This window comes from Hyla sarda, chromosome 8 (genome assembly GCF_029499605.1).
Source record: "Hyla sarda isolate aHylSar1 chromosome 8, aHylSar1.hap1, whole genome shotgun sequence".
In the NCBI taxonomy this organism is placed as follows: domain Eukaryota; kingdom Metazoa; phylum Chordata; class Amphibia; order Anura; family Hylidae; genus Hyla; species Hyla sarda.
The window spans coordinates 56915463-56936168 of record NC_079196.1 but is presented as its reverse complement, the minus strand read 5'-3'; the positions used below and the strand labels follow the sequence as shown (position 1 = coordinate 56936168).

General features: G+C 41.9%; 1 protein-coding gene across 5 annotated transcripts in view; it reads left to right on the top strand.

Moving 5' to 3' along the window:
- The window catches only part of GPR155 (G protein-coupled receptor 155), a 59636-nt gene extending 48400 nt beyond the window's left edge, over positions 1-11236 (top strand). For 4 of the 5 annotated variants that reach the window (XM_056535612.1, XM_056535615.1, XM_056535613.1 and 1 more), the window contains 4 exons: positions 345-440; positions 1073-1137; positions 4865-5005; positions 10784-11236. In XM_056535612.1, coding sequence (XP_056391587.1) covers positions 345-440; positions 1073-1137; positions 4865-5005; positions 10784-11015 — 534 coding nt within the window. In that variant the 3' untranslated portion in view covers positions 11016-11236. Of the gene's footprint in view, positions 1-344; positions 441-1072; positions 1138-4864; positions 5006-10730 lie in introns of all 5 variants that reach the window. The other variant, XM_056535617.1, reaches the window with a different exon arrangement.
- The last annotated feature ends 9470 nt before the right edge of the window (positions 11237-20706 follow it).

Sequence of the window (20706 nt, the reverse complement as noted above, 5' to 3'; positions counted from 1 at the left end):
GGCAGCAGCCCTTTGTGTGCAGTAAGGTTTGAAGGCGGGGCCAGAGTGCTGACATAACACACGAGCCCGCCTCCAAACTGCACTGCACACACAGGGCTGCCGCCGGGTAGCCCTGTGTGTCTGCTCATAGTGGAATACACATCGCATTTCCCGCTGCACTGCAAATATTGTGCAACGTGACATACACTGCGTATACGCTACGAGTGACCTTACCCTAAAGTGGGACCCCTACCAATCTAAGCTTTTGACATGTCTGTGCAACATGTAAAAAGTTTATTGAAATGACAGCTAAACAGATGCTCCGGTTTACCATTTATTAATATGTGCAATTTTTACTTTTACAGAACGCATCCAGTTGCTTTTGGTGGCTTTTCAATCCTGAACCCGGGAGACTTTATGTGGAACTTCAGTTTTTTTGCGCTGTCTTTAACTTTGGTCAGGTAGGTTAACTGCAGTGTATAATATAGAAATCACAAATGGACCTAATATATAATATGACTTCCTAGGAATGTTTGAAAATATCTTTACATTTAGGTTTGTGAAATTACTAATGAAAAATGGTAGAATCGAATTTTCATAGTCCAGTGGTTTCCTGCTTATCCAAACATGTATAGATGGTACAGCTTTGTATTTATGGGAGTAATATACATAATATCTAGGTACACAAGTGACTGGACGACTAAAGATGGCACACCAAAGCCTCCAGTATAGGCAAAGGATGCCTAACATGTTTTAAACGTATTACATGTCATAGTGACATGTCAGAAGTTTTGATTGGCGGGGGTCCATATGCCCCCACCCCCATCCATTCTCTAAAGGGCCAAACTGCTCTGCTATGTTTTTATCGGTGAACCTGGTGTACAGTGTATTGATTTTTTTTTTTTTAAGTCTACGAAATCTCTATAAATCTCTACACTAAACACTTGGCTCTCAGGGGGCAGCTCTCGTGGGGGGGTCTCAGCACCTGGACCCCCACAATCTAAACTTCTTGACATGCCACTACTTTCTCAAGCTGTAGTTCTCAGCCTATATGTACTGTTAACATAATCTCTGGTTGTCACAATCTCTGCAGGGTTTCCTGTCATTTGCCATTTTTGGGTTAGATAAACACTTGATCATACTTCCATGTAAGAAAAGGTAAGTATAGCTTTTCTAACTTTTTTACTCTATTACTTAGCTTAAAGCAAATCTCTGCTTTATATAATCATGTCATTAGTTCCAAATTCACAACATAGACGTAGATTTCAAATATAATGTTCTGACTGCAAGCACCCACCCCTAAAAAAGGGCACGGTAGGTTATCCTATGTCTTATTACTAAGTTTATAATGTTATATCCCCTGCACCCTCTAGTGGTGGCTGCAAGCAACTACAGCGTTATGTTTTACATTTACGGAGATGTAGAAAAATGTAAGAGTTCCTGTCATGATCTTGTTAAATTTTATAATCCTCCCAGTTCACTGCCCCCATCATGATAAACCACCCCCTGCCTTTATTTTTAAGTTTTCTACCTTGATATCGCTCTGTATTTTCTGCTCAGTCAGATTCAAAGACTGGGAAGGGGCGTTACCCAGAATGCGTGACATCATCTGAAGACATACAGGGGAGAACTTCCTCCCTCACTACACACAGCCCAGAGCAGTTCAGAGTGTGAGATGAGCTATGATTGGCTAAGGCTGCAGCCCCCCCCCTCAGCATTTCCTGATTTTGGACTTCTGCCAGGCCAGCAGGAGTACAAAGTCTGTGCAAGAGATGGGTGAAAATGTGCTCTGGACAAGTAGGGAGACACCTAGTGGCAGTTTTTTTTAAACACAAATGAATCATAGAAAACTTTTTTTTTTTTAGCAAAGTATATTAGAAAGATTTTTTATTTACCATAAAAGTGCAATAGCAAAATTTGTTTTAATGAGAGTTACCATTTAAGCTATTGAAGCACTTGAGATTGTGTTTTGTGCACAAATGGCATTATAAAATATATATTTTTTTTAAAAATGTGTATTTTTTATTATGTAAACCAGTGTTTCACAACCTTGCCTCCAGCTGTTGCAAAACTACAACTCCCAGCATGGGCTATGTTCACACAGGAGAATGTCCCCGACAGCAGAGCACCGGAAGAACATACTAACGGCAGGACTGCTCAGAAATGTGCCGTCTCATAGACGACAATGCATTTCCATGTGGAGCTACGGAAAGAAAAGATATGTCTATTCTTCCTGCAGACACCGGAATTTGAATTTTTCGTGCCAGATGTTTCTGCCGCAGAAATTCTGCTATGTGAACAGTGCAGCAGAATCCTATTGAAATCAATAGGACTCTTCTGCTGCAGAATCTCTGCGCGGAAATGTAATTGCGTGAACATAGCCAAAGAGGCATCCTGGCTGGGAAATACTGATGTTAACTGTAGGAACATCTCTACCATCTCTACCTTTTCTTGTGTATCGAGGTGGAGAAGCTGCCTTTACATAAAGGTGGCTCTTGATGCTGAAATTAGCATTTCAATCTGCTCAAAGTGGCCAAATTAGATTTTTACATAAAGTATCTTAGGGTGCCCTGATCACTTTTCGTTTTACAGTTTCTTAATACACCCTTCTGTTCTCGAGATATGAAGGTTTATAGTTTGTCTGACAATTCAGGGAATCTGCCAAATGGGCGAGAACTTTTAATTTGAATAATAGGAATAATCAGATGATTGGCGGGACTATACAGTCAGGGGGTGTGAATGTTGTACATTGAGGGGCATATATATATATATGTATATATTCACACCCCCGGACTATATAATGCCGCCCATCACCTGATACTTACTCCCATTATTAAAATTAAGTTTATGCCCAGTTTTGGGAGGGCTGGTCTCCATGTCGGCAGCATTGCATAGAAGATACATCTGCAGCGTGTTCTGCACTAAAAGGGCCTGTGGTCAGTCCAAACACATTTTTGTTTTTTATATCACTTTGTATCCTCGGGCGCCCTAATTCAATGTTTTAACTTTCTTGCTACCACCCCTGGTCCCCTAAGGTTTTTACTATTTGGTTGACAATCTGTATCTTTCCCTGAAAAGTCAGATGGGTGAGAACTTCATTTCAAAATGGAGTATGAATATGAAACTGAGAGGGTGTGATTCAAAAGCTCCTGATCATACCCCCTTAGCCTAGCAGTCACATTGTATTTTGCAATACAAAATTACAGATAGTCATCCAAATAGTAATACAGTACTCAAATATCCCTGGAAAGGGGGAGGGGTGTAGCAAGAAAGTAAAAAAAAAAAAAACACTTTGAAATCAGGACACTGAAGTAGGGCTGGGCCGTATGACCAAATATGTGTATCATGGTATTTTTGTAACTTATGGCGGTTCCACGGTATATAATTGTATCCCCCCCCCAAATTATTTATCAGCCCAGCGCTGCCCTCCTCGACCTCCTGTCTGTTGCGGCCGCCGGCGCTGACACTCTATACTGTACGCTGTATCCCTATGCCCGGGCTGCAAAAAGGTAAACAAAATAAACTTTAACACACGTTCCTAAGTTGGCCTTACGCTCTTCCTGGGGACGAGAACGTCTGAGAGCAGTCAGCCTATCACCGGCCGCAGCGATGTTCCGCCTCGGTCGGTGATAGGCTGGGCCCACTGTCATGTAAGGAGCCGGCTTCTTACAGGACAGTGGGCTCAACCTATCACCAGCCGAGGCGGAACATCGCTGCGGCCGGTGATAGGCTGGCGGTTGTCAGACGTTCCACTCTCCAGGAAGTAGGTCCGGACCGAAGGGGAAGGTGAGTGAAAGTTTATTTTGTTTACCTTGCAGCCCGGGCATAGGGATACAGCGTACAGTATAGACCAGTGGTCTCCAACCTGCGGACCTCCAGATGTTGCAAAACTACAACTCCCAGCATGCATGGACAGCCAACGTCTGTCCAGGCATGCTGGGAGTTGTAGTTTTGCAACATCTGGAGGTCCGCAGGTTGGAGACCAATGATATAGAGTGTCAGCGGCGGCGGCCCGCAACAAACAGGAGGATGAGGAGGGCAGCGCTTGCGGGTGATATGTGAGTAGTACCCCGATGGGGACAGCGCAGCGCTGATAATTAATTGGGAGGGGGGGCAGAACAGTGCTCGCGGGTCACATATGATTAGTTCCCCGATGTGGGGACAGCGCAGCGCTGGGCTGATTCATTCATTGCTGAGGGGGAGGGGCCAAACCGGTATTGAGGTATGGGGAAAAAATTCATACCGTGCAGGACAAAAATTTCGGTATTCGGTATGAACCGGTATACCGCCCAGCCCTATACTGAAGGCTATTTAATGATATATAAAAAGTCCTGCTTTTTTTTTTCTCTGTTAAAGGGTCACTCTCATTAAAACTAATTTTTGCTATTGCACTCCTTTTGGTAAATGAAAAATATTTCTAATATACTTTGTTAAAAAAAATGAAGTTTTCTATGTTTTATTTGTGCTTAAAAAAGCTCAAGAGCACATTTTCCCCCAACTTATACACAGACTTTGGACCAAAGTCCGAACACAGGAAGTGCCGCCTGGAGTGCTGGGGGGGGGGTGTCCAGCCTCATCCAATCATAGCTCCTCTCACACATAACTGCCATATGCGGGTTGGCTGGACCCCCACCCCTCAGCACTCCAGGCGGCACTTCCTGTGCTCGGACTTTGGTCCAAAGTCTGTGTATAAGTTGGGGGGAAATGTGCTCTTGAGCTTTTTTTAAGCACAAATAAAACATAGAAAACTTCATTTTTTTAAAACAAAGTATATTAGAAATATTTTTCATTTACCATAAGGAGTGCAATAGCAGAAATTAGTTTTAATGAGAGTGACCATTTAAGCTCTTACTCAGCTCGCTAATTTTTTATATAATATTTTTAGACTTCAGTTCCTCTGGAATGGCAGAGAACCCAATGTCGAGGCCGAGGAGACCAGGCTGCCCGAGGATATCCGATTGACCTGCCACCAGTTTGTGCACTACCACAGAGATATGTGCATTAAGAACGTTGTTCGGGAAAGAAGGTATTACCATATTACTTCAGCTAAAATGGGGAGAAAACATTGTTGTGATCTAGAAAACTTTCCTAGTCATGTATTTGTTGTTAATTATTTCTGCGATTTAGCAATACCCTATCAGGCAAAGCTAAATGATATCACATATAATGTAAAGAGTTCCAGAATAACCCAGATTGACTCACCTTCCGACAGCGGACATGGTCTGCAAACAATCTCCGGCAGTGTTAGAACCGCATTGTGCATTCTGTGTGATCATCCTCATCCGTCAGTGTTTACGTGTATTAGTGTTGCCCATGTAGTGTATGTATATCTTGCTTTAGTCTGCAACACATCGCAAGTACACATAAAAAATAATGTGCACTATTGACTGCACACCCGATCCAGGGCCAGAAATATAAGTTTACATAGTCAGATATGTTAGGCTGCATTCACACCACGTTTTTGCAATACAGTTCCCGTATACGTTTTCAATGTGAAAACCGTACGGAACCGTATTGAAAACCGCATGCACTGACTCTCCATTGAAAACCATATGTCAAAAGATGCATCAGGTTGTGTCCGTTTTGCATCCTGTAAGGTTTTGTCTGTTTTTTTTCCCCCGTACCCAAAACCGTAGTCTACCAAGTTTTTTGTCCGGGTGAAAAACCGTATACGTTTTTTTTTTTTTTTACATGGGAGTCAATGGGAACCGTACAGAACCATATGTGTGTGCGGTTTCATTCGATGGACTCTGGTCTTTTTTCAACCTTACAAACTATGGCCCAGATTTATCAAGCTGTGTGAGAGAAAAATGGAGAGATTTTCCCACAGCAACCAATCACAGCTCAGCTTTCACTTTACCTCAGCTTGTTAGCTGAGCTGTGATTGGTTGCTGTGGGAAAATCTCTCCATTTTTCTCTCACACAGCTTGATAAATCTGGGCCATAGTTCATAAGGTTGAAAAAAGACCAGAGTCCATTGGGTTCAACCTATAACCCTAATGAGTCCCTACTGAGTTGATCCAGAGGAAGGCAAAAAAAAAACTCATACTAGAGGTAAAAATTCCTTCCCGACTCCAAATATGGCAGTAGAAATCTCTCCACTTTTTCTCTCAGGGTGGATTCACACTACGTTTTCTCCCATACGGGAGCGCATACGGCAGGGGGGAGCTAAAACCTTGCGCTCCCATATGCCTTCGTATGCGCTCCCGTATGTCATTCATTTCAATGAGCCGGCCGGAGTGAAACGTTCGGTCCGGTCGGCTAATTTTTGCGCCGTATGCGCTTTTACAACCGGACCTCAAACCGTGGTTGACCACAGTTTTAGGTCCGGTTGTAAAAGCGCATACGGCGCAAAAATGAGCCGACCGGACCGAACGTTTCACTCCAGCCGGCTCATTGAAATGAATGACATACGGGAGCGCATACGAAGGCATACGGGAGCGCGGGGTTTTAGCTCCCCCCTGCCGTATGCGCTCCTGTATGGGAGAAAACGTAGTATGAACCCAGCCGTACACGGTTTGATAAATCTGGGCCAATGTTACTATTTTACCTGTCACCAGTAAGATCATGTTTTAGTACAACAAAGCATTCTAGACACCCACCACCTTAGATAAGCACTATAGCCTTTACCCCGCCTTATAGGTGACTGAACCAACACCTCTAAGGGTGGGTCCACACCAAGATTTTGCTATACGGTTTCATTAAAAAAAAAAGTATGCAACCGTACAGAAAACCGTGCCCATAGACTTCCCATTCAAAACCGTATGCACCATATTGCATACAGTTGTCTCCGTTTTTCAAGCCATACGGTTTTTTACTTTTTTTTTTCTGGACAGAAAACTGTAGTCTTCCACGGTTTTTGGTCCGGGTGAAAAACCGTATTAAACCGTATACGTTTTTGTTTTTTTTTTTAACATGGGAGTCAATGGAAACCGTACAGAACTGTATGTGCATACTGTTCCATACAGTTTTCACCATACAGTTTTTGACTTTCCACAGGTTTTTTTTGGGAATTTCAATCAAACAAGTGGAACTTTATTCATAATGGAGTGAAAAGTTCAAAACGTATACGTTTTTTTTCTTAAAAAAACAGATGCAACCGGACATAAATTTTCAAACCGTATACAGATAAAAATGTGTACACACGTTTTGATACAGTTTAGTCCGGTTTTGAGGAATCCATTTTTTATTTTTTTTTAAATCAAAAACCTGATACAGGAACTGTATTGCAAAAACGTGGTGTGAACGCACCCTTAAACCGATATAGCACAATAAACAATTTGTTGGCGTCTTTTGCTCCATATATACCTGTAAGGCTCTGTTCACACTACCTTTTGGTGCCTCTGTTGATATTCTGGTCATATTACATGACAAGAAAAAGTGCAGCATGCTGTGTTATTCTTCACGTCATAACAGTGAACACCACAGCGGAACCAGATGGATCCCATTACAGTGGTCCCTCAAGTTACAATATTAATTGGTTCCAGGACGACCATTGTATGTTGAAACCATCGTATGTTGAGACCATAACTCTATGGAAACCTGGTAATTGGTTCTGAAGCCACCAAAATGTCATCCAAAAATAGGAAAAAGTGAGGATTAAAGAAAAAAAAGTAGATACAGTAACTAATATAGATAAAGAAAGTCCTTACATATAAAAGTAAGAAAGATCTGCTGGGAGCTGTAATCACTGTCTATGTAAGTGTTTCCCAACCAGGGTGCCTTCAGCTGTTGCAAAACTACAACTCCCAGCATGCCCGGACAGCCAAAGGCTGTCCGGGCATGCTGGGAGTTGTAGTTTTGCAACAGCTGAAGGCAACCTATTTGGGAAACCCTGGTCTATGTAGAGGACAGGAGCTTCTTCAGGGTCCTGGACTGAACATCGCAATGTCTTAAAAAAAAGTAAAATGGAGTCTACCTCACCGGATGCCCAAAGAAGAAGCTAACCCTGGTACAGGTAAAGAGTACAGAACATGTAATACCTCCCTGTACTGTAGGGGGCGCTACCAGACACCAGTCAGTGCATACACTTCAGTAATACAAGGGTTTTACCAGTGAAATATCCATTCTGATTGGTCGGTTCTTCCAGCCATTGACACGTTTGGCAGATTCCATAGCATTGTATGTTGAGTCTGGTTTCAAGTTACAATGGTCCAGAAAAGACCATGAGGCCATTGTAAGTTGAGGGATCACTGTATAAGTCTTTGGGGGTCAGTCTTTTGTCTTTCATTTGATGGATCCAGTATTGCTGTAAGGGTTTCCATTGTAACGGAAGCAATAATGGCGGTGCAAACTACATTTACTGCCAGTAAGTACAATCACAGAAAAGTTGTCCCCCTGCCTCATTGACATCTTACCTGTATATATGGGGTCCTCATGTAGATGTATTTGTAGATGTTTGCTGCACAAGTTTTGCCAATGTGTTTTGGCCATGCGTAGTATCTGTCGTCCTCTGTCTGTCTGCTCTCGCTTCATCCCTTTTCTTTTCGTCACATTGTAACAGTGCATGATTTCATTTGTATTGTCCTTAGAAGCCTATGTTGTCCCGTACATCCTTACAACCATGTGAACCAGAGTGCACAGCTTTGATGACACAAGCACAAGAAGAAATGCTTGATCCCTTATATAGGAAGCAGTAGATATCTACTATAATAGACTCTGGATAAGTTTACTTTAAAGGGGTTATCCAGGAAAAAAAAACTTTTTTTTATTTTTTTTTTACATATCAACTGGCTCCAGAAAGTTTAAAAAGATTTTTAAATTACTTCTATAAAAAAAAAAAAATCTTAATCCTTTCAGTACTTATGAGCTGCTGAAGTTGAGTTGTTCTTTTCTTTCTAAGTGCTCTCTGATGACACCTGTCTCGGAAATTGTTCAGAGTAGAAGCAAATCCCCATAGCAAACCTCTCCTACTCTGTGCAGTTCCCGAGACAGACAGAGATGTCAGCAGAGAGCACTGTTGCCAGACAGAAAAAAAATAACTCAACTTCAGCAGCTGATAATTATTAGAAGGATTAAGATTTTTTTTTTTAAATAGAAGTAATTTACAAATCGGTTTAACTTTCTGGAGCCAGTTGATATATAAAAAGATTTTTTTTTCCTGGAATACCCCTTTAACCTTCCCCTGCCTCGCATGTATGTACATCAGAAAACATGGGTGCTCTCCAGAGCTGAGTGTGCGTGTGTATGGGGGGGGGGGGGGGGTCGGTACAGGTAGTTGCAAACTATAGGCAATTGAAAGATGTGTGGGCAGTTTGAGTATACTTAGCATAAATTTAGACCAGTGTTTCCCAACCAGAGTGCCTCCAGCTGTGGCCAAACTACAACTCCCAGCATGCCCGGACAGCCAAAGGCTGTCCGGGCATGCTGGGAATTGTAGTTTGGCTACAGCTGGAGGCACCGTTTGGGAAACACTGATTTAGGGTGCATTCACACCACGTTTTTGCAATACAGTTCCCGTATACGTTTTCAATGTGAAAACCGTACGGAACCATATTGAAAACTGTATGCCAAAAGATGCATCCGGTTGTGTCCGTTTTGCATCCTGTACGTTTTTTGTCCGTTTTTTTTTTTTCCCCCGTACCCAAAACCGTAGCCTACCACGGTTTTTGGTCCGGGTGAAAAACCGTATTGAAACTGTATACGGTTTTTAACATGGGAGTCAATGGGAACTGTAGAGAACCATATGTACGGTTTTCAAATTTTTTTTTTTCTTGGAATTTCATTCAAACAAGTGAAACTTTATTTATAATGGAGTGAAAAGTTACAAAAGTATACGTTTTTTTCTTTAAAAAACGGATGCAAGCGGACATCATTTTTCAAACCGTATACGGTTTTTAACTTTAAATTTGCACTCACGTTTTGATACAGTTTAGTCCGGTTTTTAGGAACCTGTATTGCAAAAACGTGGTGTGAACGCACCCTGAGACAGTCTAAGAACCGGCCATTTTTATATTAATATTTAATATTGATACCCATATTTTTTTTATCCTGCTCAGGCCAGTCACCCCCCTCTACACAGCGATCACTTTGAGACATTAAAGGGGTATTCCAGGGAAAATTTTTTTTTTTTTATATATATCAACTGGCTCCAGAAAGTTAAACAGATTTGTAAATTACTTCTATTAAAAAATCTTAATCCTTTCAGTACTTATGAGCTTCTGAAGTTAAGGTTGTTCTTTTCTGTCTAAGTGCTCTCTGATGACACCTGTCTCGGGAACCGCCCAGTTTAGAAGAGGTTTGCTATGGGGATTTGCTTCTAAACTGGGTGGTTCCCGAGACACGTGTCATAAGAGAGGACTTAGACAGAAAAGAACAACCTTAACTTCAGAAGCACATAAGTACTGAAAGGATTAAGATTTTTTTAATAGAAGTAATTTACAAATCTGTTTAACTTTCTGGAGCCAGTTGATAGATATATATAGATATAGATATAGATATATAGTTTTTTCCTGGAATTCCCCTTTAACTTGTAGATCAGTGAACGCCAACCTGAGATTCTCCAGTTGTTGCAATACTACAACTCCCAGCATGCAGCTGTTTAGGGCACGCTGGAGGTTGTAGTCTTGCAACTGCTGGAGAGACACATTATGGAGACTACTGTGCATCCTACAGAATACATAGTATTTCACTAAACTTGCCCCTTATTGGCCTTTCATATTCTCTAACCCAATGGTGACCTCTCCTAACACGCTTTTATCATGCTGTCCTGTTTCCTCTCTGTTTTCCTTTACCTGCTGACAAATACACAGCGCTGGTACAAGAGTTACAGAACATATGGGTGAATCATTCCTTTGACATACAGGTGTGGTCCCAGGACATCTGGAGGCGTCTTCTTGGGCTCAGATTTGGTGACGTGGCTTGTTGAGGTTGGACTGGCATCAGACCGGGGGGAAGCCGTAAAATACGGAGAGAGACTGCTGAAAGGAGGGGTCATCCAACATATCACTGATGAATTTGAGTTTCGAGATGAAAACCTTTACTACCGCATGTTGAAGACAAAGCTACTTCCTACCTACAAACAGAGGACCCTTTAACAATTCTCCTAAAGAAGAGACTACTTTCTTCTCATCTATAAAGCCATATAGAAAACACAGCGGCTCATAGCAGTTGCCTATGCAATGTCACAACGTCTGGGTGGGCTATGGATTGGAAACTTATCCCATCAGCTGCAGTAAGAAGCTATTAGATCCCTGGGTTACAATATGTCCTATAAGAATCTTGTAGACCAGTGTTTCCCAACCAGGGTGCCTCCAGCTGTTGCAAAACTACAACTCCCAGCATGCCCGGACAGCCTTCGGCTGTCCGGGCATGCTGGGAGTTGTAGTTTTGCAACAGCTGGAGGCACCCTGGTTGGGAAACACTGTAGTAGACGGTACATTACATCCACTGACATGAAGATGATCTGCTGTGAAACAACCTATGAATTGTATACACAGACTTCATCTTGTTTTCTTGCTCAGGAACAAACCCTACATTTTATCATCATTTTTATTTTATTTCATACACACTGACGTTGTATTTTGCACACTACTTTAAGACACGGATACTTGTATCCAAAAGAGTTCTGTCCGATTAGGTGAATCCTCTCTTCATGGTTCATTAACCCCTCTATTAAGCTAATAGAGAACATGAGCCCAAATGAGCTATTACATTGCACTTTCCCTGACACTATCTCCATATATGGGATTACATGGAGTTCGGGCCGTCCACCCATGTGCCACATTTGTCAATATTTTTCTGTATTACGTTTTTAAGTCCCAAATATGGCATGAACTTAGCTCGCCACCCGGTGAACTAGGCTAAAACTCTTTTTGTGCCAGTATGTTAATGTCATGCGCTTTTTTTTTTTTTTTTTTTGCGTTTAAAGGGGTATTCCGGGCAAAAACATTTTATCCCCTATCCAAAGAATAGGGGATAAGATGTCTGATGGTGGGGGTGCTGCTGGGGACCCCCCTTCGATCTCCCTGCAGCACCCGCACTCTATGCGGGGCTGCGTCTCTAGTTTCGGAAACCTTTTCCGGGACTGGGGATGTGACGTTATGCCATGGCCCCCTCCATTCATGTCTATGGGAAGGGGGCGTGACGGTCATCACGCCCCCTCCCATAGACATGAATGGAGGGGGCGTGGCATCACATCACGTCTCGAGTCCCAGAAACCCAGAGGTTTCCAAAACTAGAGAGACGCAGCCCCGCACAGAATGCAGGTGCTGCAGGGAGATTGCGGGGGGGTGTCCAGCAGTGGGCCCCCCGCGATCAGACCTTTTATCCCCTATCCTTTGGATAGGGGATAAGATGTTTTTGCCCAGAATACCCCTTTAAGGATACGGTCTTATGCAGGGAAAATGATGCGGATTTGCCTAATATATTGTAAGTGTTTAACTTCCACAGTTGTTGATTTTGCTGTAGAGGTGCAATGCCTGCAGATTATTACTTCCTCTTTGCAGTCAGTAGAAAAAATCTGCAGTGCATTCGGTGCAACAGTTGACAAGCTGTGGCTTTAAAATCCGCACCACATTTCCATTGCCAAATGGCATAGATTATTTCTACAATGTGTGAATCAGATTAAAAATCTAATCCCTTATTGCTGCTACTGCAAAGGATGCAGATTTTCTGCAGCAGTTCCACTGCATGGGACCCTAACCTTAAAGGGGTACTTTTTTTTTTAATCAACTGGTGCCAGAAAGTTAAACAGATTTGTAAATGACTTCTGTTTAAAATTCTTAATCCTTCCGCTACTTAGCTGCTATATGCTCCACAGGAAGTTCTTTTCTTTTTGAATTTTTCTGTCTGACCCCAGTGCTCTCTGCTGACACCTCTGTCCATTTTTAGGAACTGTCCAGAGTATGAACAAATCCCTATAGCAAACCTATCCTGCTCTGGACAGTTTCTGACATGGACAGAGGCGTCAGCAGAGAGCATTGTGGTCAGACAAAGGAAATTCAAAAAGAAAAGAACTTCCTGTGGAGCATACAGCAGCTGAAAAGTACTGGAAGGATTAAGATTTTTTAATAGAAGTAATTTACAAATCTGTTTTAATTTTCTGGCACCAGTTGATTTAAAAGAAAATGTTTTCCAGTGGAGTACCCCTTTTAAAGCGTCTGTTAAACAACAACAACAAAAAAATGTGCATCCCAGTTTTATTCCGGAAAAAAAAAAATGTCACTTTGAAATTATTTAAATAAACTTTTGACATGTTGTATCAAAAAATTAGATTGGTTGTGGTCTCAGTGCTGAGACACACCCCCCCCCCTCTAAGCATTCCTTATAGGCAGGTGTAACACGTGTCAGCACACTTTACTCCGCACCTCGGTTCCCAACACAGGAGACTGGCTCCATAGACTGTAATGGAGCCTGTCATCTTTGGGCATTCAGCGCACCAAGCTGGGAAATGCTGCTATAACTAATGATCAGAGGGGGTCTTGGCCCTGAGACCCTGACCAATCTAAATTTTGACATGTGAAAAGTGAATTTAAATGTTCTTAATGCTATAATAAAAGCCAGTCTGGGAAACGTGAAAATAAGCATAATGGATCCTGCGCTGACTTTGATGTGTAATTTGCAGCACAGTTTTAGTCTGTGTGTATATGCCCTTTAAAAGAACATGGAGAGAATGCCAGAAGAAATGTAGCTGACATTACAAAAAGGCACAAAAAAAAGTGATACATTTTTTTTGCCATAGGTTAGAACAGTGTTTGGACTTGTTATAAGAGTCCTGTGACACTGTCCGTAATGTGTTGCAGAGTCATGGATGTCCGTATTAAGACATGGTTTGCAAATAAATGCAATAGTACAAGACCCCCAAATAACCTTACAGCACATGTGTAGTATTATACACCGAAAAGCATCAGGACACTTACAGTATTCAAGTTTTAGTGCCAATTCGTTACTGTGCTGGAAGGAAGAAAGTTCTTTCTTTGTTGCGGCAGGTGTGTAGTTTTGGCTGCACCCCATGTATTTGGGGGTGCAGCACTGCAGGAAAATAAACAGCAAGTGGATAAGAATCAATGTATAGTGAAACACTTTTTTTTACTTTTTCTTTTTTTAACAAAGGATATTTCTTTTAAAAGGGGTAGACATCTTAGGGGATAGGGGATAAGATGTCTGATCCGCCGCTGGGGACCCCCGTGATCTCTGTTGCAGCACCCTGCTGTCATTACTGCACAGAGCAGACTCGCTCTGTGCGTAATGACAGGCGTTACAGGGGCCCGGAGCATCGTGATGTCACTGCTCCGCCCCTTGTGATGCTATGACCTGCCCCCTCAATGCAAGTCTATAGAAGGGGGGTGTGATGGCCGCCACACCCCCTCCCATACACTTGTATTGAGGGAGTGGTCCGTGATGTCACGATGCTCCGGCCCCTGTATTGCCCGTCATTATGCACAGAGAGAGTTTGCTCTGTGCAGTAGTGACAGCGGGGTGCTGCAACAGAGATCACAGGGGTCCCCAGCGGCGGGACCCCCGTGATCAGACATCTTATCCCCTATAATTTGTATAGGGGATAAGATGTCTATAGGTGCAGTACCCCTTTAAAAGACTACTTTTACTGCATTATGGTAGTCTCTATTAGCAGTATTTCCCAACCAAGGTGCTTCCAGCTGTTGCAAAACCACAACTCCCAGCATGCCTGGACAGCCTTCGGCTGTCCAGGCATGCTGGGAGTTGTAGTTTTGCAACAGCTGGAGGCACCCTGGTTGGGAAATACTGCTCTATAGGTTTCAATGTGAAACAGATATGTCACTCCCTCAACTGGTGCTCAAGTAGGAATCCCAATCCTTTAATACTTGTAAAGAAAAACTTGGCACTCCAATGTATAATGCAACGAGTTTTATTTTCACAGTCCTTAAATCAATTTACGTTTCGGCCCTACCAGGACCTTCATCAGAATTATACAGGACTGGTCCGGAGATTAGAAGGAATCAAAGGAAAATCCGTGCAATGAGGTATTGTAGCGTGCGGCCATAAGCCACGACCGCTCTCATCGCTTACGGCCGCACTACACTACCTCATTGCACGGCTCTTGGCCAATTCCTTCTAATCTCCGCACCAGTCCTGTATAATTCTGATGAAGGTCCTGGTAGGGCCGAAACGTAAATTGATTTACGGACTGTGAAAATAAAACTCGTTGCATTATACATTGGAGTGCCAAGTTTTTCTTTACAAGCTCTATAGGTTTCACCATATCTAAATTACAAGAATTGCAATACTTAGTTAAAAAGTATATAGTACAAGTTCTTATAAAAGTGCCATTCATTATTTATTTTTAACAAGTTAACGTCTAGAGTTAATACAGATATTGGGGGAGATTTATCAAAATCTGTCCAGAGGAAAAGTTGCTGAGTTGCCCATAACAACCAATCAGATCGCTTCTTTCATTTCTCAAAGGCCTTGTTAGAAATGAAAGAAGCGATCTGATTGGTTGCTATGGGCAACTCCGCAACTTTTCCTCTGGACAGGTTTTGATAAATCTCCCTCAGGGGCTCATCTTGGGGTTCGCAGAATACTCTGAAGAACCCCGTATTACTGACCAGTTCTTATAGAAAGCTGTGCATTTCTATTTACCTTTTATGTATTTTACTAGCGCTCATCCTACTGATCTAATATTTGTATATAGAGATAAGACAATGAAATATATTTATTGTAATGCATTTCCCAAAAGGGAAGTAGATTTACAACTCCTGGATATCCTTATATTTATTACACTTGGGAAGTTAACCTATATTAAAGGGTTTGCCTGGGATTGGACAATCCCTTTGATAGATGTGTTTTTCCCATAAACGAATGCAGGTATAATTGGTTACAATAATCTGTTGCAGCGCTACCATGTGTTTTAAGATACAAATCCCATACACATATAAAGTATCACAGAACGCTGTTCGCTTATCAGCTGTGGCCTTTGAGGCCTTAACCAGCATTTGTATTTCCTTTAAAAGGGCTCGTTCACACGAGCGGATTTCTTTTGAAACTCGCAGCGAATCTCTCGCTGCGGGTTTGAAAAGGGGCGGGGTCTCCGTACGCTACCTGCAGCAGATTTTCGCCAGCAGAATCCCTGCTATTGAAAATCCGCCGCAGACCCTATTGACTTCAACAGGGTCTGCTGCGGATTTTCAATAACACTGATTCTGTTGGCGAAAATCTGCTGCGGGTAGGGTACGGAGACCCCGCCCCTTTTCAAACTCGCAGCGGGAGATCCGCTGCGAGTTTGAAAGGAAATCCGCTCGTGTGAACTGGGCATATTTGATGCAAAGGATTTGAAGCAGCAGAATTAAGTGTAAACTAAATGACTGCACACAGCTTCAATTCCGGCACATCAAATATGCCCTGGATACTGTACGGGTGAATAGACACTTAAGGTAGATGGAAGTCATAAATGGAGGTACAACACTCGGGACCCCCCTATCCCACCAGTGACCCAAAATGAAGCTGCACTGTAAGTAAAAGGGCAGGCTGTGCAGGGGAGACATAGAAGGGGATGCATTGTCTGAATAAGTGCTGGTCTTGGTGATATAATTTTATAACATGAAATTTAATTTATATATGTATATATCTATCTCTGACTATTTCCTATTGTTCCCCCCCCCCCCCCAAAAAAAAAAAACAGATAATGTGGCCACAACAAGTATAAAGAATGGGAAATTGTCACTCTGGACACAGATTATCATGCTATGTCACCATTGTAGCCCAAGCCTGCACTGGTAGACAGCCATTAAATGGACTGGAAAACCAGCATGTGTTACCTTAATGTGCATGACCCATCAGTAGTCATCAATGTATGGCTCCCAGCATGTCAGACACAGCCAGAGGTATATATATATATATAAACTGACATTCTTGCCACTTTAGACCTTTCTCTATAGTTCCCAGAGGTGCCAGTGTATTTAACACATCAAGACTCTAATTTAAAGGGGTACTCCGGTGAAAACCTTTTTTCTTTTAAATCAACTGGTGGCAGAAAGTTAAACATATTTGTAAATTACTTCTATTAAAAAATCTTAATCCTTCCTGTACTTATTAGCTGCTGAATACTACAGAGGAATTTCTTTTCTTTTTGGAATGCTCTCTGATGACATCACGAGCACAGTGCTCTCTGCTGATGTTATTATAATAATAACGCTTAGTGGGATTTGAACCCAAGTCCCCAGCACTGCAAGGCAGCAGTGCTAACCACTGAGCCACCATGCTGCCCTTAGCATACATCTGCTATGCATGGTTACTAAAATGGACAGAGATGTCAGCAGAGAGCACTGTGCTCGTGATGTCATCAGTGTTCCAAAAAGAAATGAATTTCCTCTGTAGCATTCAGCAGCTAATAAGTACTGGAAGGATTAAGATTTTTTTAATAGAAGTAATTTACAAATCTGTAACTTTCTGCCACCAGTTGATTTAAAAGAAAAAAGGTTTTCACCGGAGTACCCCTTTAATGCTTCTTTAATCCTCAGATTGGTGGTGGGGGGGGGCGATTCTCAGCACTAGGACTGATCAGTTGGTTTAAAAGTGCCGCGTTTATTGAGGCCTGTAATACCGGCACACCATACCGTTATTAGTGGCTGTGCAGAGTATTGCAGCATTGCCCTATTCACGTTAAATAAATACAGGCTGATGGTCTGGAGTTTTAGATGTTAAAGTTGCTTTAAAAGGACCTGTGGGCTCTTGGTATAGACAGACGAGGGGGTGCTGATCACATACCTGTTTATAGTCTAGTCATCAAAGGGGGGGGAGGGTGACACCCGTTTTGGATTTATAGGGCTTGCTAGACCATCTGATGGTCTAGCTACTCAGATAAATGAGGGCGACACTGTTTCTGGCATAGGCAACCTTCAGCACTGCAGATATTTTGGACTAAATCTCCCATAATGCTCACAGCCATAATGCAGCCAAAGGCTCATGGGAGATGTAGTCCAAAACATCTGCAGTACTGAAGGTTGCCTATGCCTGCACTATACTAATACCCCGGGTATTAAGTATGCATGCCCTTCCCATCCTAGTACAGCGCACTCATGCCGAAATACCCCTTTATCTTGAACATCCCCAACAATAAGCTGCTGTACCTGGAACAGAAAAAAAGAAAAACCAGACAATCCTTTCAAGTATCTACCACCTAAATACACAGTTTAGATTACCTTGCTTCCATTTTATAGATAGGGAAAGTCTTGCGTTGCGATAGTGGTCACAAGAGTCGAGGGCCCCCTCCTGCCACTATATTAACCCAATGTTTTCCAACCAGGGTGCCTCCCGCTGTTGCAAAACTACAACTCCCAACATGCCCGGACAGCCAAAGGCTGTCCGGGCATGCTGGGAGTTGTAGTTTTCCACAAGGGCCCTGTGGTTTCCCCGCTACGCCCCTGTTTGAACTTACCTAGCAGAAAGCCAAGTTTGCTGTACATTTAAAGTGATTCGCTCTCTTCCAGAAACAACGCCACTCTTGTCATTAGTACGGGCGTGGTATTGCAGATAGTTCCATGGAGATTAATGAAGCAGAGTTGTAATACCACACAGAACCTGAGGACAGATGTGGCACTGTTTTTAGATAAAGCAGCTATTTTTTTTTTCCCAGTCCTGGATAACCCCCTTTCATTATACAATAGACTATATCATGTATTACTCTGATCACAGGTTATAGAACAGGCATTACTACATTTTCATCACAGGCCGACTTGGAAACTACAGAATTAGTGAGCGATACAAATGCTATGCATCTTCCTAGGTTGTACACACTGGGATTATTTTGATTATTATTATTTTATAAAAAAAAAAAAAAAAAAACGTACAACCTGACAAAATCTAAGTCTGGGATCACGATCGTCTGGTTAATGTTTTTTTGCATCGCTGACAACAATGTGGGATAAACTCATGTGTTCGGTAATCCGGCTTGTGGTTCATGTTAAAGGTCAGATGGAATAATTCAATGCATTTTATTAGCATTTTCTAGTAAATAAAATTTATGTGTCACACACTTGTCTGTTTTTGATTCAACTACTGTATTTGCTATAAAATCAATAAATGAATAAGTATATGTCAGTTCTCAAAAATTGTGAATGCTGCTGCTAGAGTTTTGGGGGATCTACCGTAAGATTCGTTGCACCCAAATCTAAAGAATAGTCTATCAATTCATTTAGTCTTGTAAAAGATCTCTCCCATGATCTATTTATCCTCAGGACTGTATCTTTAACAAGGGGGCATTCTCTATACCTAGAACAGTGGTCTCCAAACTGTGGACCTCCAGATGTTGCAAAACTACAACTCCCAGCATGCCCGGACAGCCACAGTTCAGTTTAGAGACCACTGACCTAGAGGAACCAACATAGAAGGATTATTTACTGTAAGAGCAGGGAGACTTGCCAGAGGAAGTGGTTATGGTGAACTCACTAAAAGAGTTTAGAAGGGGGGGGGGGGGGGGGGGTAACCTTCCTCTGGATAGGGTAAAACCATGTACACACAACAAAGTTTCCAAATGTAATCCAGCGGAAAAATCCTTCAGCATCCCGTGGAATCAGCACTTAAAGGGGTATTCCAGGAAAAAACTTTTTTATATATATCAACTGGCTCCAGAAAGTTAAACAGATTTGTAAATTACTTTTATTAAAAAATCTTACTCCTTCCAATAATTATCAGCTGCTGAAGTTGAGTTGTTCTTTTCTGTCTGGCAACAGTACTCTCTGCTGACATCTCTGTTTGTCTTGGGAACTGCACAGAGTAGAAGAGGTTTGCTATGGGGATTTGCTTCTCCTCTGGACAGTTCCCGAGACACGTGTCATCAGAGAGCACTTAGACAGAAAAGAGCAACTCAACTTCAGCAGCTCAAGTACTGAAAGGATTAAGATTTTTTAATAGAAGTAATTTACAAATCTGTTTAACTCTCTGGAGCCAGTTGATATATTAAAAAAAAGTTTTTTCCTGGATAACCCCTTTAATGGCCATGCCAACCTATTGACTCGGATGCAGTGTCGGGCAGATGCCAGCAAAATTATTAATATGTTCATTCTTTCGGCGAAATCCGGATCCGCCTCAGAAGTTCCATAGTGTGCACAGAGCAGCAGAATCCCATCAAAACCAATAAAAAGCTGATGTAGGCAGATTTCTGTTCTAAATAATTTGAAGCAGAATTTACATAGTGTGCATGGGCCCTAAAAGGAACTCCCAAATTCTCTTTAGCCCTCAGGACACCACACGGTTTATCAGATTACCGTAACTGAAAGTGTCTAACCCCTTAAGGACCCGGCCAATGTTTGTTTTTGCACTTTTGTTTTTCCTCCTCCCCTTCTAAAAATAATCAATTTTTGAACCTACAGACCCTTAGGGCTTGTTTTTTGCATCACCAATTGCACTTTGTAATGACATCACTTATTTTATAAAATCTGCAGCTAAACAAAGTGTAATTGTGGGGTGAAATAAAAAAAATTCCATTTTGTAATATTTGGGAGCTTGCGTTTCTACATATTGCCCTTTTTGGTAAAAATGAAACCTTATCTCTATTCTGTAGGTCCATACGGTTACAGGGATACCCAATTTATGTAGGTTTTATTTTATAAAAATAACTATATGCACCAAAATTTGTATGTTTTAAAATGGTCATCTTCTGACCCCTATAACTTTATTTTTCCATATTTATTTTTTTGCGCTGTGATCTGTAGTTTTTATCGATACCATTTTGTTTTGATTTTTTTTTTACGTGTACGCCATCGACCATGCGGTTTAACTAACATATTTTAATAGTTCTGACATTTACGC